Source organism: Crinia signifera, chromosome 4 (genome assembly GCF_055691185.1).
Source record: "Crinia signifera chromosome 4, ASM5569118v1, whole genome shotgun sequence".
NCBI classification, from domain to species: Eukaryota; Metazoa; Chordata; class Amphibia; order Anura; family Myobatrachidae; genus Crinia; species Crinia signifera.
The window spans coordinates 10,777,551-10,802,870 of record NC_139220.1 but is presented as its reverse complement, the minus strand read 5'-3'; the positions used below and the strand labels follow the sequence as shown (position 1 = coordinate 10,802,870).

The following is a 25,320-nucleotide window of genomic DNA, read 5'->3' as shown; positions in this document are numbered from 1 at the left end:
TTGGCTTAAGGTCTAAAGCACACTATTTGGCTGATGCGTTTGTCATTTATAAATAATCAAGATAAAGCCTTCATTCACATTGATGGCATTAGAACTTTGAACATCATGTGTAAAAGAAAACAGAATGCTCATTAATGGCAAAATATAAAATCAATAAATAAAAACCTAACGTGTTTTACTTTAAGTACAATTCTTTGGAAAATTTTTGTAAAATACTCGTAAGCAAAGCTAAGACACAGTCATCAATTTGGAATAACTTTATTCTTTATTTAAAATACATATGAAACAGATTAAATTTATATTTAAATATTTCATTTTTTGTTTTCTATTTTTTTTTTTTAGAAAAAGTTATCACAAACTGTACACTCCATGACAAATAATTTTGAGGTTTTGCTGTTACAGTACCCATCCGTAATGACAAACATTTTGCACACTTTTATTTTTCAGAGCAGACAAATGTTAAAATACTGATTTGCGGTACATCTTTAGGCCAGTGCAAATAAATTAAATAAAAACGTAGACCATAGGTTATACAATAAATATATATTTACATATATTCTCTGTAGCTCAAAGTTCACAAACATTTGTGTCAGCGCATACAAAAGCCAGATACACAAATTTTCAAAAATGTATGTTTTTTTTTTTCCTTAAATATTACAGAAGCTGGAGATATTGACTTCAACAATAGGCAAGTATCAAATCACGAACCCCATTAAAAATTCACATTATCCTGGACACAAGGAAAAGTATACAAAACGGTCAAGTATTTTGTTAAGTCAGCCAGCAACATTTAGCACAGATACAGTAATTGACATCCTTCATGGACACTCCTGAATGATGTCTCTTCAAAAAATAATAAATTAATTTATTATTCTCAAACTGTAAATTCCTTACTATTTCCTTAATAATTCGGCAGTACATTTTATCTAAAGTGCAGCAGTGTAACCTGGCAAAGTCTATTTTACTTAGGAAAAAGCATTCATTTTTCAAGAATATGACTAGAAATGTAACAATTCTATAATAAAAGTTTTTGGGCTGAACTTAAAAACATATTGAACTTTTCATTGGAATTTGAAATAACTTGCATAATTTCATGTTAAAATGTTTTGCATAAATATATTCTGCAAAAATGTATATTTATTTGGAATTGCATATTTTAACACTGCTTTGAAATACGTGTTTAACCTTGAAAGATATGGACACTAAAAGAAGAAGAAAAAAATCTGGTACAAAACAATGCTGGTTTGAAATTACCTAAAATATTACACAATTTCCTAAGAACTATATTATGTTCAGAGTTAACCATAGTAAGTGAAATTATTTTCTATAGATCTGCTAAGCCAATTTATACCATTTCGTGTATGAGAATATACTTTTATATGAAAAGTATACGAAAATATGGATGACCTAGAATAAAAACTCTGACATACAGTACAATATTTCCAAAACCTTTTCTACCTATCTTGCCAACTAATTTGTAATATACTGTAGTATTCATTTGATCTATGGAAAACACAAAAAAAAAAAAAAAATCAACAATGAAATCTAACATTATATATGTACTTTCAAACAAAACATCTTCTACAGCAAATTATACACACACACACACACACACACACACACACACACACACACACACACACACGTTGGTTATCCCTTATCAGGTTTTCAGAATATTTGTTTTTTTTATGTTTGTGTCCCCCCCCCCCCCACCCACACACACTTTTATTTATACTCACCTCATACACCGGTGTCCACGGGGGCCATTGGACTCCTCTTCAGTGGCGCACCCGTGCAATACATCCTTGGGACCGGGGAATCCAATGGCCACCGTGGATGCCAGGGAACACCGTGGACATCGGGGGACCGTTGGAGGATCGCCAGGGGATCAGGTGAGTATGTTAAGAAAAAAAAATATTCTGAAATCCATAATAATCCCTTATCCAAAATGCTTTCGGTCCTGAACATTTCGGATAAGGGATACTCAACCTGTATATACGTTATATATCATCTATATATATGTCTAGTGTCCATGTGTCTCCGAAACACTGCCATCTGTTGGCAGCAATTGAAACTACATCTCTTTCTCTCTGTCACAGAGAGAAAGGCATACTAGTATATATATTCTGTGAAAGATATTTTGTTTGAAAGTAAAGGTTCCATAAGGCATCAATACATTTTATAGTCTGTACCATCTATATATTAATAGTGTAAGGGTGATTTTTAGGAGTGACTTATTTCTATGATTCCATTGCCTGAGCAAGGCATATATACCAAATTAAAGCTCTTAAAGGTCCGTAGATCTGCAGAATTAAATTGGCATTGTGGTAACAACCACCAGCCAATCACAAGGCACCGGCTTTGAGCTTTTTAAAAATGTGACAATTGGTCAACTCTACCAGTGAACCTGCCACATGACCTGGATCACGTGACCTGGTGGGTGGTCTGACAACTGTGACAGTTATTTGTAGCCACCCACTAAGCAGGGGGTTTCGACTCCTAAGGGAGTGAAAATGGATAAAATGTTCCGCCCGGCAAACCTTTGCCTGGTTGGTACCTGGGGTAAGATTGTAACTATTGTAAGCAAACATAAAACTGTTCCTCAATACGTTATACATAACACAGGGCATCTACTGTCTAGATTGGCCAGATTACATGACTGCACATCCGTCGGCATCCAAGTTCCTGTTTTTTTTTCTTTAAGAACATAAAATCGCTTCAAATATAGAGATCACGATTTAATCATCTACAAAAACAAATCTATACAACGTTGACAGCACAACAGCCACTTCAGGAATAAAAGAAAATAGTACAATACTAAACGTGAAAGAAAAGGAAACACTGTACAAAGTAACATGACATCTACGATTCAGAAATATTTAATTGTTGACTAATATCAAATAAGTTTTGCTGGATAATGAATTTAAAAGTTGTACAGTTGTCATTTGAAGAGCAGCAGAGCTACATTAAGTGGCACCCCTGAAAAGGAAACTGAGGCACTGTTGAAGTATACACATAATTCCCAACGCTAAAAAAAAAAAAAAAAAGAACTGGCACAAAACCAGACACCACCCCCCCAACCCCAACCCACCCCATGACGCTACCAATCCATGCCCTAATTTATCGGAACTATGCTAAGATTTGGCCAAATTCCCATGCAGCCACACCCATTTTCTCATAAGACATTTATTATAGGTCGAAAAATGATGGAGTACCTGTTGCTTCCGCCCAGATGACGCATAGATTAAGAGGACTGAGCCAACATTCAGGAAATAGAAGCCCATCTATTCACTAGGGACTAGTGACATCACTAAGGCAGGAGATATAAAGGATTCAATACAACAGCTGTAATTAGAGGGCAGGCACTTTTTGGGGAATATAACACCCCCTCCCATTAAATACTGAGTTTCTTTTTTAAATTATTATTATTGAAAATAATACTTATAATGATAATATAACCCCCCCCCCCCCCGATGTGCCATTCTAGATATATTTCTTCTCAGAGATGACTTAATTAGGAGAAAGTATTTTATATACAGGTACACCGCAGATAATGCGGCACTCTCGGTTTCATCAACACTGTGCCGGAATATCCGCTTTGCCGGGTTATCGGTGGTGCTCACCCTCACCCCCCATGCGCGCAGTGCGACTACCTCCGCTGCTCATCTCCTAAATGCAGCAAAACTACCACCAACCCCTTACCCTCCAAACTACCTCATTAAACCCTTTTGCTGCCATACTAAGCCTTCCCCCCACAGAATCATAATCCCCCCCCGGCACCTGATTCATGCATTACTGAGGCATGAATATTAGTTCAGCCCTCATTATGGGGTAGATGGATCAAACTTTTGGGAATGATAAAATGGAGAAGTTTCCCAAAGCTACAAAAGCAACAGCTTCTAACGGTCATTGATTGTGGAATCCTACTCCCCTCGCCCTATGCAATAAGCCATCTTAAGGTGCCCATACACTAGTAAGATTTATCTTCAAATCTGGCTGGTTGGAACAAAAACATGGTTAGGGATGAGTGACAGTTTGTCAGTTTTCCAGCATTTCCAAGCAAATGGTCAACTGTCATTTGCTCTCATCCATAACCATGTTTTTGTTCCAACCAGACAGATCTGCAGATAAATCTGTGTGTGTATGGCCACCTTTAATCGCATCCACAGTAGCCAGTTGCTCTCTGTGGTATATGAAAGTGCGCCAGGTCCTGGTAGACTCAGCTGCACCAAGGCTCTTTCTTAGTCAAAATGTGCGTCTTATTCACATAAATAAAACAACTGGGAGATACAAAACTGCATTGCTAGCTTGCGCTAATCAATTTGGTTGGTACTCCTCAGTCGTGCCTGGCATCTCGCGCCATAGGGCATTTTAAGAGAGGAGAGGTCCCGCGTGCAGGCTCTGCCTTGAGTAGACTTTGGCATTCTGTCAGACTCTACTGAGCATGCACAAGTCTACGGAAACAGGACGTCCGCTCTCAGATGTACCTTTAAAAGCAGACGATACGGATAACGAATGTATAAATTTACATACTGTACATATAGACACACAGGTGTATCTAAACCTCATCATTACAGTGTGATATGTCACCCTTTATTTAAAAGAAGAAACAAAGGGTCTTTAGAGAAAGGGATAAAAGAGAGGTAATTTCAGCCACCAATGGACTTCTAGTCCCGCTCCAATGGGAGAGCCACACATTAACCAAGTTCTTTGTGTATTGGAAAGCGCATTTTTATTAAAAAACAAACAAAAAAAAAACACATCCATTTTCAGGAATGTTGATTTGCTGATGCTACAAAAAAACATATTTTATCTATTGTTCACTTATTAAACAATAAACTATCAAACAATCTTCAAAATAATACAGACAGATAATGATAAACAGGATTGTGAATACCTAACTATACACTCGGTCCCTAAAACACAACATCAATATGTATTGTAGAATATTCTTGGCATATTGACTTATTAGAGATTTATATTTAATTATTGCATTTTTTTTTACTTAATTGGAAAAACAATCCCAAAATTCCAACTGGTACATTAGTGTTTGATTATTATATGGACAATTGCTAATATAATATGTCACTGTGACCCTTCCAAATATTATAAATATGTGTAAAACCTAGGTTTTTCTTATATTGGAGGCGTATTCAGCCATCTTGCTGTGTATGGACAGAAGTGCACAACAGATTTTTGTCTGCCATAGAATGAACGTGTTCTTTGATGAAAAGTTTCCATTAAAGACATTGATGCAAATATCACTACTAGATTTATACTTTTGTTTGAAGGTTTAATAACTATTTCTGTTTTGTTGTATTATCTACTGATTTAGCGTCTGAAAGTTTTATATTCCGCTGATTTAAATTGGTCGTGCCATTTAACCATATTAGTTGAATATGGTACAGAACTGAAGGCACCCCTGATGAAGTCTGATTAAGAGACTAAACGCATTTGTTTTAATAAATGATTGTAAAAACCATAAAGGTATTTGGGTATCTACTCTGTAATTCCCTTCAAAGAATCCAAATTGAGCTAAGAAGATCAGCTAATCAGAGGAACACTAGCTCATCAAAGTTTCTTCAGTTTCTTGAGTGCCTTCTCAATACACCTTTATTTAAACCAATCCCTTGTCTCTGTCTTAGTATCAGGGGACAGGTTGAGAAGTGTAGCTAAAATCAAATCTATATATCTATACAAACAATACTCTCCCAATGTTTTGGCACTCCATCAAACAAACTTGAGGTGCCACGACAGCTTGTATACAGCGTACAACGGTAAGTCTTGCACTCTGCATCAACTCTGCAGAAAAGAACAACCAGAAAGCCTAGTACATATCAGTCAACCTTTCTGGGGTTTATTCCATAACCCCCCGCTTACAGATGGTACATTACGCAGCTGCCAGGCTACTAACCAATCGGCCCCGCTCCAGCCACATCACACCCATTCTCTACTCCCTTCACTGGCTGCCTGTAAGATGGTGAATCATTTTTAAGATTTAATGATGGACTACTAACTGTACCTAGAATCTGCATTAACTCGGCTGAGGGTCGGGCTTTCAGATTTGTGACTCCGACTATGTGGAATTCTCTTCACCACACAGAGCGAGAGGCCCCCACTCTGTATTCCTTTGAAAATAGACTCAAGACTTTCCTGTTGTTTCAAGCATTTCACTAATATGCACTGTTAAGCTTGCTTTGTTTTTTTGTGTGTGCTGTAAAGGCAAATGTAAAGCACTTTGAATTCTATTGGGATCAAAGTGCTATGTAAATAACCTTATTATTAATATATCTATCTCTCTGTGTGTGTATATATATATATATATATATATATATATATATATATATATTCACATCTTATTTACTTGCCTTTAACATTTTGTATAAGTCACACTTATATAAATGGGTGGGTTTTGATGAGTAAAACTGTAGAATATATACAACACCTTTCAAAGGACACAGCAATCACACTTAACCCATAGAAATACAGATAAGTATCAAAGAAAAATTGTGCTTCAGTCAAGAAAATTCCATTAAAACGAAAATGGGCTGTTCCAAAGCCTCAATTTATATATACGTATTTTTTTTTTTTTTTAAGTAATACTTGTATTGGTAAATCCATCCATAGTATATGGAGTTGATTTCTAACAGTCTTGATATATTGCTGCTACACCGAACTGTAGTATTGAGATGTTTACAACAAACACGAAACGCGCACTGCATGAAATTACATTCAAATAAAGTGTCATGGGCAGGAATCAAGTAAGAAGAGAAGAGGAGAACAGTTGCTACATCTCCTGGTAATGCTTCAGGTTTCAATAAAAAATAATAAAAATCTCACAAACGTTTATTTATTTTTGCATTGCTGGAATAAGAAAAAATTAATCGAACAATTTAGTTTCATTATTATTATCACACTTGTGAAAATGTAGAAATGGTGAAGGGCCAATTAAAAGGTGAATGTACTAAATTTATTGGTAATAATATTATCATTGTTAATAATAATATTATTAATAATAATAATATTAGTATAATTATTATACTACTTTTATTAGTATTGTTATAATTAATAATAGTATTATTTTCTAATATATATTTATATTATATATATAAATTTAATTATATAAAATATAAATAGTGCCGTGAATTCACACACGTGACAATATTAACAGGTTGGTCTTGCGGCAGTGTCTGCACTAGCGTTGCCTAAAGAGGGATTATTCTGTAACAGGGAAGCAATGGCACAAACACAGCAAAGTGCAGTTTTATTAGTGATACATTCATATTGTATCAGGATAGTTCTCACAATTGGCCAGGGCAGTACTTTGCGCCGTAACCATGAGGTCTAAGGGGGAGGTGGGGCTGAATATGGTGGTCCATGCTCTTCAGAAGCTGCCAGTGTGTCGATAAAGCAGATGATAGGGCTTCACTTCAATAATTTACTATGGGACCCAATTTGCTGTCAGATAGGATGGGGTGCGAAATCTCACAAAAATATGGCAGCGAGCAATGCCCAAAATCTTAATGATTTCCTGAGTCAGAATCACTATCCAGCTTTTTGGAGGAAGGCAACAGCATAATGTTTAACCTCTTATAGACACATATATATATATATATATATATATATATATATATATTTAGTTCCAGTAACAAATGGTTCATCAAAACCTCTATGTTGACCTCGATGGGGTCTTTATTTGTTTTTTTCCTGTGGGCTGCACAGCACCCACACTGCTGTGTATACTTACAGTATGTGTGCTGCACCAGAACGGCAGACTGTGCAGGAACTGAGTGCTCTGTGTCATAGCAACAGACAGTCCGTGTACTAATTGGTTCTTTCAACAACATTATAATAAGCGATAGGTCTAATGCACTCCCTTGAAAGTGCCAGTAAATCAGGAGGTCAGCTGCGGATAAAAATAGCATTCGAAGCACCTCCGCGATGCAACACAATTTTTTTTTTTTTCATTTTGATGCACCAGGTTGGAAACACAACAATTGTTCCTCTACAGAAGACAGAATCGTACATCGGAAAGTAATCAATAGAAAGGGAAAAAGGAGGACACACCACAAAAACTACGCTAGTGAGTAAGGCACCGTGCCACGCGTGTACAAGAGTACATTTCAGTCAGTGGAAGTTTGCGTCATTTAACAATAAAAACACAATAATTATGTATTTTTATCCAACGGAATTAACAGCCGTTTTATCAGATGGATTTGGCTTTGGTGGCGCTGATTTGCCAATTTGGAACGAACACATCGGTGGCTGGAAAACGGTCACATCAGTGTTGGGAAAATTGTGCAATATATATTTTTATTTATAATATTGTAGTATGCTCATGTAATCTACGGGACAGTCAACAGAACGTGTGACATGGTCATATTGTTGACAGTATAATTTTGGGTTTAAGCTTAGAGCTAAGTTTAGGTTTTGGCTTAAATGTAAAAAAAAAATGGTATGTGCACCATAATGAACATCTTGGTAATTTGACCATGTCCATATTAGCATATGTTGACGTTTGGCATGTCAACACATAGTATCAACATTCTAAATGTCAACATATTATATCACACCAAATAGCGCACCATGGAGTTCCCCTGTGAACTATATTAAACAATGATTAAATGTTCTAGATTTGGCACTAGTTCCGCAATGATACATAAATGTGTCAGTGACTAAAGCACCTGTGCCTCTGGCACAGCTAAGTCACACTCAAGGCCACGTCCCCTATGGGGCGTAGAGATAAAAGCCTCGGCCACTGGCACTAAACACGCCCACTTCACCCCACTCCCATCAGGGTAACTCAAGTCTATTTCATTCCTATTGGCCCTGCTATATGCACATCTTTGCACCAGTTTGGCACTGCGATGGAGCAGTTTTAGGACATCACAATCGCAGCAGTCACATGACATGGAATTGCATGGCTGTGCATGCCATCACAGACATTCACAAGTCAGGTGTAACAAAAAATATCTATAAAAAACAACAGGACATGACATCGAACACTGCAAAGTAGTCGGCGAATCATGTATAGTTTAGTTTTGTTTTCACCCACGCATTTCACCGCATTCCATTCCTCTGCATCTCATCACACAAGAAAAATCACAAAAGTATCCGAAGATGCAGTATGTTCCTTCCCAATACTCTGTTCTTACATAATATTTGGTGTACTATTTATTTAATGGGTGGATGCTACACAAGCTCTATTTTAAGTGAATATCCCCAAATGATAATAAAATGGTCTGCTGTCATCTGTTGACAAACAAAAATAATTGACAAAATTATTTCTAACTTATTTACTTATGAGCTGGAGAGTTCAGCAAATCTAGTGTTTTTGATTGTAGGCTGTGATCTCACACATCCCCAACCCCTTTCCTTATTTGCTGAAGAAGAACTGGGATGGTAGCCAAGATTACAGATCACGTTTGATCTTCTTGAAATTATGTTACTGCAGTGGTTCCCAAAGCGGGGTGCCTCTGGACACTTGCAGGAGTGCCTTGGGTTGGTGGTCCAGGACCAATTCAAATTATTTATGGTAATTTTAATAGATAAAACCAGTAATTGTCAACCATCAAAATTTCTGGATAAACAGAAGTAAATCGTGTCCATCACCACATAAAAGAAACTAATGGTAACATATAAACTCAATTTACTTAATTTAATATTTTTTAAATTGATTTTTAAATAAGCAACTATTGGCCAAGGGGCGCCATTAAAAAAATAAATCCTGGTCCAGTACACCGTGATTCAAAAAAGTTTGGGAACCACTGTGGTTAGTGGCTTCTTCCAAGATTCCATGGACAGTAGATCACACTCCCGAATCTCGCCCACTTCCTTAACATAACCAATAGGGATGTACAGAAAATCCAGTACATTTTTAAATTGTTAATCAACAATTAGATAATAGACAATGAACAACAAAATTAGTCATTATCATTTAGGGAATTCAAAATAAGAAATTGAAATGTTTTTCTTTTATTTATATTTTCAGCCATTAAAAATATATTTTACTTTTATTAATTTAATAAAATGAATCCACCCATTCTACTGTACGCCATGACAGTGCACACTAGAGATGGCAAAAATAGATTTCTTGTTTCTGGCACTTTGCTTCTTATGTCACAAGGACCAGAGGGCAGGAGAAGGATGTAAAAAGTGTATGCCAAAAACCTTGGCTTTACAAATAATAAGGAATTTTAGAAAAAGCAAAGAGCAGATCACTCTCATTGTACAACGAGCTATTAAAGGATTCCTTTTTTTTAATCATCTACCATTCTTCTTTTATTATCTGCATACTAAATGGACATAACACAGAAGAAATCCAGATGGGCATTTGGAATTTTCTAGCAGTGGCCCCCCCAAAAAATAAAAAGACAAAAAAAGTCACATGAAACAACGAAAAACCTACATGTTATGGTTGCAAAAAACAATTAAAAGACCAAACGTTCAAAAAACTGACAATTTATATAACAAGGAAGAGCTACTGGAATTATTGAAAATGTTATATGTAAACAAAAATGAAGACATAATTAGTTCTAACGATTTGTGTTAAATAATGCTGACATGGGGAAGCATATTTTCCATGCACGGGAGACTTCCTGTCTTAAAGCCTATTCAAGAACACAGCAATTAACCAAAACAGCCAAAAATATAGCATTAAATAAATAAATATATATATATATAAAAAAAAAAACCATCCTGGTAGAATTTTTACATATCTGTTTATCTTTCATTTCAGGTAAACCATTTGAGTGCCAAGTGAATTTGCCAAAATAGGTGTGAAAATTGCCAAGCAAACCTTTTTTATTCATCATAATGACGTGTAATGTTTCCCTTATATAGGAAATATCTTTTCTTAACAAGCATTTTTAATTTGAATTTATATAACAAATGTGAGCGACGCTGGAATTTTTAGTGGACATTTTGAACATATCTCACAGAGATGTTGGCACTCAAAGGGTTAATTATAACTTTGGGGTAGATTTTCTAAAACTTCTTAAAAAGGAGGCGGTGTCCATCAGCAGCCAATCAGAGTTTTCACTGTCCTTTATCCAGTATATTTTTTGGAAATGATAGGTCGAATCTGATCGGTAGCTCTGGGTACACATTTAGGGGGGTATGAAATCCCGGATCACGACTGTCGGTCCATCCTGACAGCCGTGATCCTGGCCCGTTTGCGGTTTGCCCGACAAAAAATCTGTGAAAAGGGGGCGTGTCCACGTAAATGGCCATGGATTGTCGTAATATAGCCGAGATGCCGGGACGCCTCTTCAATGCTGTCGGTAATGACAACATTGCGTTGGCTTCCGCTGGTATTTCACCTGTCGGAGATAACGGCGGAGGATTGCATACACCTCCCCCACCACCTTAGTCTTCCTATTATTTTTTATTATTTTTGCAAATGTACCCTTAATACCAATGGCCCTTAGAATTATATACAGAAGGGCTCATTTTCTAACATTGTATTTAGGGTCAAAGAATCCTATTAAACCACAGCAATTACTCTGCAATTAGCTGGTTGGTTCCAATGATGGCGATGTTCTAAAAAACATTGAGAAGCTGTAGGAGGGGGTGGGGGTTCAGTTACTAGCCAGAATCCCCTGCTCCCCAGAAATATGCCAACTAGGCAGAAGATAGCAGACTCCGGTCCATGCTATCTTCTGTGCAGTTGTCAGCACCATATTTAAAAAGTTCTCTGTGGAGGAATTTAAAAATATGTCTTCCACATCCAACCGGTGGGACCCTGGCCAAAATACAAAAATACAAAGTAGGGGGTCATGGGGGCGTCCTGCACTCGCTATAAATTTGTACAGTGCTACATTGCAACTTTAGCAACTTACTGTATCACTGGTCATGTAATGTTTATAAACAAACTGATTTAACATTATATTAATTTTTGGGTTGCAATAAATCTGAAAAGATTATTTTCTTCAATTGCAAATACTTTATCTCAGGTCCTATGATAACCAGAATAGCGTAGACTATGGGGGGAAAAGGGAGATTAAAACTCTAGATAAACATTTCCCATAGCCCTTATATTTTTTTTAATGGAAATTTACAAAAATATGTAAATAGCAATATAAATAATTAAACGTTTGCTTTGTAAGATCTGTCATATATTTTTTTCTTTAGACATATTTATTCTGTAAAATAGTTTTTTTTAAAGGCTGAACTCTCATTCAATACTGTCTTACTGCTGGTTTGATTGTTAAGCCCCGTGAGATTTGGGCGGAGTCGACCCGTAGAGTCGCTATGCACTATTTCATTCGCAGGTGTCCCTCGGATTTGGTGCTAACCTACTTGTGTATTTATAAAACGACATAGAAATATTATACTCCTGAGTGCATTCATGTTAAACATCAAACTTTTTTTTGTTTGGGGGGTGGGCGACCAACCACAGGAAAAAGCAAACGGACCTTCACAATTCTTGTGTCAGCGCCAGGCCCGATTTCCATCTTCTGCTTGTGTCGGCAGGTCTGCTAGCACCTCCGCTGGGAGGGGATAAGTGTTGTCACATTGCACAATTAACTTGTTTCTGGTTGATGACGTACATACTAACTCCTCTGCACGCACACACGTGTGAAAGGCAAAGCTTTGCCATGTTGACAAGTGACAAGGTGATAAGATCTCAAGAGGTTTACTCTAAGGTGTCAGAGGAGGCTTTGGAGATGAACAGGATCCTTGACTATCAAAACTGGTGGCCCGCCCTGGCTGCTAAAAGCAAAAACAGTAAACATTTTAGCAATAAACTTTATTTGTACAGTATATCATGAATACATTTCTAACACTGGCCATATACTAGACAAACGTTCATAAAACCATCCATTCAACTAGTCGGTTGGTAGGAATGAAATCAACAATTTGCTCCGAAACTCTGAGAAATGGACAATAGATTAATTTGACCAAAATTGTCTGAATGACGGTATTTGACCATTTTACCGGGTTTAGAACAAATGGCTGATTGTCATTTGGCTGATTGTCATTTGCTTCCAGTGTTTCATTCCAACCAACCAACTAGTTGGATGGTCGGATGAAAGTTGGTTTAGTGTAGGACCAGCTCAAGACACAATATGGGGAAATTATTCATCTGCACAAGCTATGTTCAAGTATGCTTTAAAATCGCATGTGGCTTTTAAAAAAGGTGGTAAGATAACATTATTCCACCTGCTTGCCAGGAGCCTCTTATCGGCACACTGGGCTGCTGTTGATATTCCGGTGCTTTGGTTATCTATAGGTTGAGGGAACTATACTCTGCAAAATCAGTCAACTAGTCACTAGTGCAGCACATAAGGTCCAAAGACCGGAGCGAACGCCTGATAATGATCTCGTCAACTCAAGAGGGTCATCATATGCATGGTAGAAATGGGGTCCAGAAGGTGACTTCTGTTAGCCCCATGTCTATAAGGTCTTCTGACTGCACTAACCGGTTGTAGATGAGACGGAAGGCATCATCATTAATAAACATTTGAGCCCAAGGATCAGATTTAGGGGCCAATTCAGGAACGCTTGTTGAGATTCGAATTCGAGTTCGCTGCGGGGTGGGAGAGCCTAGGCCGTGCCGTGACGGACACTGGACCGGAGCTGGGGATTGCCCAGCATTTTATGGTCGTCCCCATGAAAGTGAATGGTGTTCCTCTGCCGATGCCTGCCCAGGGCGGTAGCTGACATCGCATGATGTAAATGCCCACCCCCTCTTCGGTGGACTCCGGCGGAAATAAAAGTCAGTTCGACTGGGTGGTGTTAACCCACTCGCTAAGCAGCGATCGACCACTGCTTAGCAAGTGAACCTGAATCAGGCCGTCAATCTTTACCATAAGTCTACCTACATAAACTAATACTATAGCGGTCAAGCTACAATACTCTGTGGTGCTGTTAATTATTATTATTAGGCAATTATTTCAACCCTATATATTATAGAAATATCTTATAGAGGCATTATATATTTATTTTTTACTATGCCTCTTTATGGCTCTTGTTTTTTTTCAGTAATGAAATAGAGATATTCAATGCCTATAGACCAGTGGTCAATTATTATCAATGCCTATAGACCAGTGGTTCCCAAACTGTGTGCCGTGGCACACTGTGGTGCCTTGAGACTCTTGCATGGGTGCTCGGGTTGGTGGTCCAGAACCAAATCAAATTATTTATTGTCAAAAGTGATAAGTAAAACCGTTGCTGGTGGCTGCCAATCATAAACCCTATTGAAAATTAGAACCAACACACACAACCGACCCGAAGGATGACAGGCACAATGTACTGAGTAAACTTTTTTTTTTTTTACTTCTCAATAAACTTTTATCTTTGGGGTGCCATGAAAGAAAAGGGGTTGCTATTCTATGGCACCATAATTCAAAAACGTTTTGGGAACCACTTCTATAGACCCTGTTTTTAGCTATGAACGTATTATGTACAAGAGCATTTGACGATTTTTGTAAAAAATATTTATTTTTGTTTAAAAATACTCCCTCAAAGTATACCAGTCAAGTACGCATAGTGGAAAAAGACATCCATTTAGCGGAATAAAATCAATATACAGTATTCCCTTGGTTCCGCTTTCCTCATCCATATGTCAAAAAAATCCCAATATTATAAATAGGAATCTGAGACCCTCAGGGGTAAAATGACTAAGATGGGAGTTCTACTGAAGATGGGATGTTCCCATAGCAACCAATCAGATTCTACTTATTATTTGCTTAGTACTATGGGTAACATCCCATCTTCAACAGAACTCTCATCTTAGTCATTTTACCTCTCAATGTCCACAGTTCCATGGGAAGGTGCCTAGCTTGTCTAATGGATGACTCAGCAACGTCTCTAGCCTCCGGGTCCACTTTAATGTCACAATACTGATTGTATTTTATTTTTATTATTATCATACTGATCACTGATATTTACCTCAACGAGAGCATGCCAATGAGTGATTGGTTTTCTGGGATAAGCCAACATCTCGTTCCAGTGATCTCTGCCAAGTCCCTCAGCATCTACTCCGGTCCTACATACTCCAATGACCTCATTGTGTCCAACCCTGCGAAGTAAAGTGCGGTTAGATAGGCTACAACGCAAGTGTTTGGTTTACAGGGCAAAAAAACATCAACGTCCTACTCTAACAAATTTCCTGAAAATGAAACCCAATGTTGGGATGAATAATAGTAATAGAAAAAGAGAGAAATGTCTTTTAGTTGAATGGGTTGGAAAAGCTTACCTATCGTAATCCATCACGGCTATGGAGAGGCTGACCTGGTCCATGTTCTCTGGTGGGATATCAAAGATGATGGCCTCATTGTAGACTGGATTTAAAGTATTCTTCTTCGTGGTCGTCTTTCGTTTTTTCAACCTCCGTCCCTCACACATCAGTGATACTTTCACATAGGGATCTAGGAGGAGGATAAGGTCAACATGAGGAACGGGAAGCGCCTTCTCATAAAAAAAGTTACATGGCTTCAAGAGAATTAGTAAAACCGGAATCCAACACCTCACTTCGAACGCTATAGGGAGGAACAAATTCCAATTTGACTTTGTGTTATTTACAATGGAAGGATGGATCTTGCCACCAGAATTCTACTTCAACTATAATGAATCCAGGTGTTTTCAAATCCATATATATTGTTGGTCAGACTGATTTACCGGTTCCCATCTTAGGAGCCCATGTTATTTACATAACATTGATTCCATTGCTGGGAACCGCCATAGGAGCCCATGTTATTTTAATAACCTAGGCTTCTATGGGACGCGCAGCCAATGAGGCTGAGGGGAGTCTCAGTGACTCACATCAGTAGGAATCCCCTTCAGTTAAGCAGAGAAGCACCATGTCTAAACACACCTTGCATGCCTACTTGGAATGAAGAGGACCGATCTACACTAGTAGTAGGTACTGTAAGTATCTTTTTTTTCCACAGCTCCATAATGGATTTCTACTGGACAATAGGACCGAACTACATGTCAACATAGTATGTGTGGGATTAATGTATGTATGTATGCATGTATGTAAGTAATTAAATTTTTATTTTCTACGGTATACGTGTTTGTGTTTATATTGTAGTATTGGTTCTGCTGTGGAACTACAAGTCCCAGCATGCCATTTAAGACCGCCATGAAGGTAATTGTGGATCTCCGTGTACCTGCTTGTGGGGGAGGCTTGCTGGGACTTGTTGTTCCACAGCAGATCCCAATATTAAATCAACTCTTTACAAGGGGTGCCGGGGATAGCACCAGGCTTCAGCTCTGGCCTTGGATGGCCTGGGGGGAACCCCTTTTCTTGGAGGTATCCCCACTCCCCCAGAGACCTCGGCCAGGGCTGACCAGTCACAGAGGTTATGCTTTGGCTGGGGGACCTTACATAAAAAATGTCGCCTCCCCCCCCCCCCCCCGCTGTGGCATTACCCTGATGACTGTTGGAGTCCAGTGTTGCTTTTAAATATATGGGAGACCCTTCACCTTTTATCCCATATTTTTGGAACCAGGACTGGTACAAGAGCTGGTGCTGGTTTTTGAAATACATGGGAAGCCCAGTAATTATTTCCACTGTATTTCTGGAACCAGGACCAGCTCAAAGAGCCCGGGGCTGGTTATGGTCAGGGGGAGACTCCATGCCGTTTTTTTTTTTACTTTAACACAAAAAACGCACATTCCCATTACTTAAAAATCGCAATCGATTTCTGCCTTGTGCTAAAAAAAGGGGACCGATTACATTTGGCCCAATGTATTTGTTGGAAGGCATTCCCCTCCTCTTAGATCTCAGTGGCTTCTGTTAATGAGTATCTTATAACAAACCGGTGGATAATGCAGTTGTTACACTATTTTCGTTACCTTATAAAGCATACAATTGGTTACCCCTAGCAACGGCTGGTTGCCACTGATTTCAGCAAGTTATTTGAAATAACTTGTATGGTGTATGTGATGTCATACCGTCACCGCTGATGTAGTAAACAATTGCCACTAAGAGAAGCCAACTCTGTGCATGCTGAAGACAAGGTGAGAGGGGGCTGGAGGGACACAGTGGTGGGGACGCTGCAGGAGGGGTACAGGCCATGGAGGTGTGTGTGTGTGTGTGTGTGTGTGGGGGGGGGGGGGGGGGGTATCAGAAGGCCCTGCCACCCCTCTATGCCACTGGACTGTCCTCACAATACATTTATAATCAGGGAGAGTATTGGTACAGGAGGGTTACCAGGTATGCAGCGGTGAAACCCGTCACCCTTATAATAACCCAGAGTAGATAATATAAATGCTCTGTTCTTCCGCTGCTGTGGAGCACAGGGTGAGACACTGTAGTACCTGGACAGTAAGGTGAAGCTCAGATAAACATAAACTCTATATAACAGAACTTATTTTATTGGATACAGTAACATACTTCTATAGACTTGGTAACATACAAAGGATAGGTCTAGAACCTGCTCTAGAATGATATGTGAAAGATCTAATGTAGTTTAGAGAATATGAGACAGTGGGGGGAAATTATTAAGCTAAATATGCTTAAAAGAGGTGTTTTTGTAGAAATAAATACGGATTTGTATTCATGGCACATTTGTATTTATGAATACGAATGTATACGCCAGTGGTCTACTATCTCTGAAATTTGGGAGTCCCCTGGACATTCCCGGGCAGATAGGTTAGAGCACGGGTGTCAAACACAAGGCCCGGGGGCCAAATCCGGCCCGCCAGACCTCGTCATGTGGCCCGCGCAGCCGCCGCCACCCACCCCCGCCTGACGCAGATTACATTACTGTGGGAAGCCATCACAGTGTGAGTGTTACATCACATTCAGTGACACTCACATGACGAATCGAGACTGAGAGACATACCTAACAACGTGAGGAAGCCGGGTGACACAGTCACTCCGCCGCGGCGCTAGCTGGGAGGAGGAGGAAGGCACGACAGTGGACACAGACTTGTTAGTGTCACTGTGTGACGTGCCCGACTCCTCCCCGGCTCCTCCTGCAAGCAACGGCTACGGCGCTGACATGTGCGACATACGCCCGCCTGACAGCAGTGCCAGTGACACCGTGACGTGCATGCTGCTGCGGCTGCCTGTCGGACTTGGACGCCGGCCCGGTGGTGAGCTGCCTCCGGCCTGTGGTGCCACGCTGCGCAGCAGTGGCATCAGTTGGTTCAGTATATTTACTGTAAGTTCGGCAGTGGGGTGGGCACAGTTGTGTTGTCTCTTGTTGTCCAGACCAGTCTGTCCAGTCCAGAGTCCGTGGCCGGGCAGGCAGAGAGCCAGGCCAGCAGCACACAGCCGCAGCCTGAGCCCACAAATCTGCAGTGCGGCTGCCTGTGTCCAGGGTCATTATCATTATCTGTCCCACTGTCACCACCAGTCCAGAACTCTAGCGAGAGTCCTGCGAACCCAGAGGCCCAGGTCACCTGCTGGGCGATCTGACGTCACTGTGCCCTGTCCCAGGCCTCCAGCCAATCTCCCTGCTAGTTATTACTTACATTATTACAAAAAACAGTAATAATTGAATGCAGTGACAATAATTTATGATAATAAAGAGTGGACACATAGTCCTACAGATACAACTGGCCCTTTGAGGGTGACCAAACTGCTGATGCGGCCCCCGATGAATTTGAGTTTGACACCCCTGGGGGGTTAGAGCATGTTATAAGACCACCTGCAGTATTTGTGCAGCATATGTGAGAAATATGTATTTGAATCTGAAAATACATTTTTATTATATATATTTTTAGACATTTACTTCAAAATCTATGGAAAAATCACGGGGAAATAAATCAGATGCATTTGCAGAGCTTGTGGCAGTGTTTTTCTTCCGTAACAAAAAATTCTCTCCAAAGACTGGATGATGGACACACGCGCAGAGCGATGCCAGGACAGAACGGGCGATATAACCTGTCTGCTATCCTGGAAACGTACAGACTGGTGAGACGTTCCGCCCCATGGTGGGTGCGGATACAGCAGCAGTTAGAAGTATCTGGCAGCAGCAGCAGAAGGAGACAGAGTAAACAAGTATTCCGCTTTGTCGGCGGAGCTGGAGTGGAAATTGCTTTGAATCCCAGGTTCAGGGTAATTTAGCACATGGCATTGTTACTGCTGTTAGAAAGTCTTTGCCATCTTTTAATGCTCAATCTCTGTAATTACATATCTCATTGATTAGGTAAATTGCTCCTACTTCCTCAGACCTTTTTCTGAGCGATTTAAGAAGTCATTTTGCTCTGCGCTGCTCCGACGGTAATTGGATGCAGGGACATTATGCAATCAGAGACCTATTGTCAGGTTTGTGTTCGGCTGAACTGCCGACGCTGAGCCTTCGTCCCCCAATTATCGCCTGTCCCTTTGCAGTTTCAGTCTCCGGCACTTGGCGGCCCTTACTGATGCGCTGGCTCCATCGAGACCCGGCAGACTCTGGGGCCGATTCTGGTTCACACGCAGGGAACTGGATTTAGCACCAGCCCCGATGGTCGGGGATTGCATTTCTACGCATGTACAAACCCCCGACTGCAAACGGCCGAATTGCTCGACAGTCAGTAGTTCGACACCATTTTGTCGACATGGGAAAAGGTCGACATGGTTCTAGGTCGAAAGGTCATTAGTTCGACAGGTCGTTAGTTCGACAGTGTCTAGGTCGACAGTCAAAAGGTCGACATTGAGTTTTTCACTGTTTTTTTGAGCCGACATGTGCCGACAGGTGGTATTTCATGCCCTACCATCCACTTAGGCGTGGTGGGAGAATAAAGTAGTGTGCCGAGCGTAGCGAGACACCGTGCCCGACACATTGCGAGCGAAGCGAGCGTTGCGAGGGGATGTGGTGCACTTTAAACTGTGTCCATGTCGACTTGTTGACATTCAGGTCAAAATACAGTGAAAAACCCCATGTCGACCTTTTGACTGTCGACCTAAACATTGTCGAACTAATGACCTGTCGAACTAATGACCTTTCTACCTAGACCCATGTCGACCTAATAACGGTCGACCATCATGCTGTAGACCAAATGATCCCAACCCGTCTCGCCCATACCCTGCACCTGTGACGCTACATTAGTGCTATACTATGCTCTACATCTTCTATGTGCTATACTATGTTCTACATCTTCTATGTGCTATACTATGCTCTACATCTTCTATGTGCTATACTATGTTCTACATCTTCTATGTGCTATACTATGTTCTACATCTTCTATGTACTATACTATGTTCTACATCTTCTATGTGCCATACTATGTTCTACATCTTCTATGTGCTATACTATGTTCTACATCTTCTATGTGCTATACTATGTTCTACATCTTCTATGTGCTATACTATGTTCTACATCTTCTATGTGCTATACTATGTTCTACATCTTCTATGTACTATACTATGTTCTACATCTTCTATGTGCTATACTATGTTCTACATCTTCTATGTACCATACTATGTTCTACATCTTCTATGTGCCATACTATGTTCTACATCTTCTATGTGCTATACTATGTTCTACATCTTCTATGTGCTATACTATGTTCTACATCTTCTATGTGCTATACTATGTTCTACATCTTCTATGTGCTATACTATGCTCTACATCTTCTATGTACTATACTATGCTCTACATCTTCTATGTGCTATACTATGTTCTACATCTTCTATGTGCTATACTATGCTCTACATCTTCTATGTGCTATACTATGTTCTACATCTTCTATGTACTATACTATGTTCTACATCTTCTATGTGCTATACTATGTTCTACATCTTCTATGTGCTATACTATGTTCTACATCTTCTATGTGCTATACTATGTTCTACATCTTCTATGTGCTACAGTATACTATGTTCTACATCTTCTATGTCCTATACTATGTTCTACATCTTCTATGTGCTATACTATGTTCTACATCTTCTATGTGCCATACTATGTTCTACATCTTCTATGTGCTATACTATGTTCTACATCTTCTATGTGCTATACTATGTTCTACATCTTCTATGTGCTATACTATGTTCTACATCTTCTATGTGCTATACTATGTTCTACATCTTCTATGTGCTATACTATGTTCTACATCTTCTATGTGCTATACTATGTTCTACATCTTCTATGTGCTATACTATGTTCTACATCTTCTATGTGCTATACTATGTTCTACATCTTCTATGTGCTATACTATGTTCTACATCTTCTATGTGCTATACTATGTTCTACATCTTCTATGTGCTATACTATGTTCTACATCTTCTATGTGCTATACTATGTTCTACATCTTCTATGTGCTATACTATGTTCTACATCTTCTATGTGCCATACTATGTTCTACATCTTCTATGTGCCATACTATGTTCTACATCTTCTATGTGCCATACTATGTTCTACATCTTCTATGTGCCATACTATGTTCTACATCTTCTATGTGCTACACTATGTTCTACATCTTCTATGTGCTACACTATGTTCTACATCTTCTATGTGCCATACTATGTTCTACATCTTCTATGTGCCATACTATGTTCTACATCTTCTATGTGCCATACTATGTTCTACATCTTCTATGTGCTATACTATGTTCTACATCTTCTATGTGCTATACTATGTTCTACATCTTCTATGTGCTATACTATGTTCTACATCTTCTATGTGCTATACTATGTTCTACATCTTCTATGTGCTATACTATGTTCTACATCTTCTATGTGCTATACTATGTTCTACATCTTCTATGTGCTATACTATGTTCTACATCTTCTATGTGCTATACTATGTTCTACATCTTCTATGTGCTATACTATGTTCTACATCTTCTATGTGCTATACTATGTTCTACATCTTCTATGTGCTATACTATGTTCTACATCTTCTATGTGCCATACTATGTTCTACATCTTCTATGTGCCATACTATGTTCTACATCTTCTATGTGCCATACTATGTTCTACATCTTCTATGTGCCATACTATGTTCTACATCTTCTATGTGCTATACTATGTTCTACATCTTCTATGTGCTATACTATGTTCTACATCTTCTATGTACTATACTATGTTCTACATCTTCTATGTGCTATACTATGTTCTACATCTTCTATGTGCTATACTATGTTCTACATCTTCTATGTGCTATACTATGTTCTACATCTTCTATGTACTATACTATGTTCTACATCTTCTATGTGCTATACTATGTTCTACATCTTCTATGTGCTATACTATGTTCTACATCTTCTATGTGCTATACTATGTTCTACATCTTCTATGTGCTTATACTATGTTCTACATCTTCTATGTGCTATACTATGTTCTACATCTTCTATGTGCTATACTATGTTCTACATCTTCTATGTGCTATACTATGTTCTACATCTTCTATGTGCTATACTATGTTCTACATCTTCTATGTACTACATCTTCTATTTACTATACTATGTTCTACATCTTCTATGTACTATACTATGTTCTACACTTCTATGTGCTATACTATGTTCTACACTTCTATGTACCATACTATGTTCTACAGAAATGGTGAATCTTCCATTCATTATAATTGTTGTAATAATATAAAACGGTCAACCATAACATAAGAAAAAGTAGATTTTGGATCAGAGGTCGACAGAAGCAATGTCGATATGAATAAATGTTGACGTGTAATAGATCGACATACGCAATGCGTCGACACAAGCACTAGGTCGGCATGGAAAAGGATGACACATGGAAAGGTCGACGTGAGTTCTGTCGGGCGCGGTGCCTTGCTCCGCTGCGGCTGTACTCGGCACACTTTACCGTACTTGATTGTAATCCACGTCATGTGGATCGGAAAGCATGAAAAAAGTCCAAAGAAAAAAACAAAATCGTGAAAAACTCATGCCGACCTTTCTATGCGTCAGCCATTGCCATGTCGATCCATTGCATGTGTCGATCTTTTGTCATTATTGACTGTGTGCCTGTTGACAATTCATGGTGGACCTATCATCCGGATAACAAAAAAGTAGGTCTATTACTGATAAAGCCAAAAAGTGTTAAAGGTGACGGCGCGAGTGCGGACAGACTAAGCAGCATTCTGGCGGTTTAAAAAATGTCTGCTGTCGTGTTCATTTCAGTTTTACACTAGGAGGAGGGGAGATGAAGAAAAGCAGGTAAGAATTATAATAACAATATTATACTGCACTGTAATCCGCACTTTGCCACATACCGGACGATCCCGTGATATCCATCGCCTTCAGGTTGCGACACTTGATGACAGTTAGGGTCATGCGTCCGGCGGTGGGCAGATAGCACAGGGAATACATGATCTCTCCGAGGTCCACGCTTTCCTGAGGGAAAAAGGGAAATGATTGAGTTCTTCAGTGCGGTGACATCAATCTGCTCTTACCTAATAATAATAATAATAATAGTGGTGCGTTACTTAGTAACAATGGGAGAGCGATACTTTTGGCATTTTTAAAATAAGTTTTCTTTAATCTAGTGAAATACCAAACTTGGTAACCGCCTCAGCGATATTAAGGGTGCCATCAAGGTGGACCTTTGCGACTTTCAGTCCCAGACCCGGGATGCTGCAGCGTGTATCGGTAATGGGCCAGCTACCCATCACCAGGCAGACACGGCTGTGTTATGACAGTGGCACCAGACGTGAGCCAATCGGAGCTCGCAGACCGGCAGCCAATCAAGAGCTCCAGTGTCCATGGGGCAATGTGTGTGGCTATGGGGCAGTGTATTATCCTATAATTTTTGTGATGGGGGCCCTGGCGATATATATTTGATAAATTAGAGCGGTAAAATAAAATTTGTATTTATTTATGTAACATTTTCTTATACAGTGCACACATATTCCGCAGCGCTTTACAGAGAATAGTTCAACATCACACCAGTCCCTGCCCCCCTCCCCCCGCCCCCAATCACCGAGCAGGCACCCCCCAATCCCAGAGCATGCACTCCCCCACCCACATAACAGAGCAGGCATTCCCCCCCAGCACAGCTCTGACAGCCGCATTCCCCGCCCATCCACCGCTCACAGCCTATCAGCGGCGGGACAAGGGAGCACCATAATGTTTCAAAAAGGGGCAGGGCACTGGAATAAAGGGAAAAAATGGGCAGGGCGCGGCACCCCGCAAAATCAACCTAGCAGGAACACTATGTAATTGTAAACACTGTACAGGCAGGCTATACCGGGTACACCAGCACTGATAGATAGGAGTGGGCACTGCCATACGGAACACTCAGTTAATGGAAATCAGTCACCATTTATACTAATCACTAGGACAATATGGTAATTATTAGGAAACACTGCAGAATATTGTATAGTATTTAGGGTGGAAAACTCAGCCAGAAACGTTGTCTGAGGAGTATTGGGACTGAATCACGCATACGGGATGTTCAGAATATGTATTTTCTGGAATATAACATCCCTCTATTATGCAGAGTACTGTACATAGAATACCAAGTTAAACAGCACTTATTAACATACAGCAGAATAAACAACCCAGTCCCCAATCTACCACTCAGCCGCCGCTCGCTGCAAAAGGACAGACGTGGAATCACTCTATAAATCCATTTCCAAAGGCAGACTACAACTATTACAGGTACAGTGGGGGTTATTCTAGTTCACTCTTTCTGACAAAATCCTTCTTAGATGGACAAAACCATGTGCACTGCAGGTGGGGCAGATGTAACTTGTGCAGAGAGTTAGATTTGGGTGGGGTTTTACTTCAAAGTGAGATCTATATTGCAGTGTAGAAATAAGGCAGTCAGTATTTACCCTGCACAGAAACAAAATAACTCACCCAAATCTAATTCTCTCTGCACAAATTGCATCTGCCCCACCTGCAGTGCACATGGTTTTGTCCATCTAAGAAGGATTTTGCCAGAAAGAGTGAACTAGAATAAGGCCCAGTGTCGCTTAACCGACACCTGTTGGTCCGAGACGTCTTTTAATCCGGACACATCAGGCGCTGGGGGGAAGGGGGGGTGTTAGGCTGCGGGAGGGCTCAGTTAGGCTCTGGGTGGGCTCAGTTAGGCTGCGGGGGGGGCTCAGTTAGGCTGCAGGAGCTGGGAGGGCTCAATTAGGCTGCAGAGGGATCAGATAGGCTGCGGGAGGGCTCAGTTAGACTGTGGGCGGGCTCAGTTAGGCTGTAGGAGGGCTCAGTTAGGCTGAGGGTGGGATTAGTTAGGCTGTGGGTGGGCTCAGTTAGGCTGTGGGTGGGCTCAGTTAGGCTGTGGGAGGGCTCAGTTAGACTGTGGGCGGGCTCAGTTAGACTGTGGGCGGGCTCAGTTAGGCTGTGGGAGGGCTCAGTTAGGCTGTGGGAGGGCTCAGTTAGGCTGAGGGTGGGATTAGTTAGGCTGAGGGTGGGATTAGTTAGGCTGAGGGTGGGATTAGTTAGGCTGTGGGAGGGCTCAGTTAG

The 25,320-nt window shown here is 40.1% G+C and overlaps 1 protein-coding gene across 2 annotated transcripts in view; it reads right to left on the bottom strand.

Annotated features, from left to right (window-relative positions):
• Positions 1-242: 242 nt before the first annotated feature.
• The window catches only part of SYT10 (synaptotagmin 10), a 66,588-nt gene continuing 41,510 nt past the window's right edge, over positions 243-25,320 (bottom strand). Inside the window, exons 5-8 of one of the 2 annotated variants that reach the window (XM_083181070.1) lie at positions 23,115-23,235; positions 15,203-15,374; positions 14,896-15,025; positions 243-12,714 (exon numbers count right to left, since the gene is read on the bottom strand). In XM_083181070.1, the coding sequence (XP_083037196.1) occupies positions 12,643-12,714; positions 14,896-15,025; positions 15,203-15,374; positions 23,115-23,235 (495 nt within the window). In that variant the 3' untranslated portion in view covers positions 243-12,642. The remainder of the gene's footprint in view (positions 12,715-14,895; positions 15,026-15,202; positions 15,375-23,114; positions 23,236-25,320) is intronic. The other variant, XM_083181069.1, reaches the window with a different exon arrangement.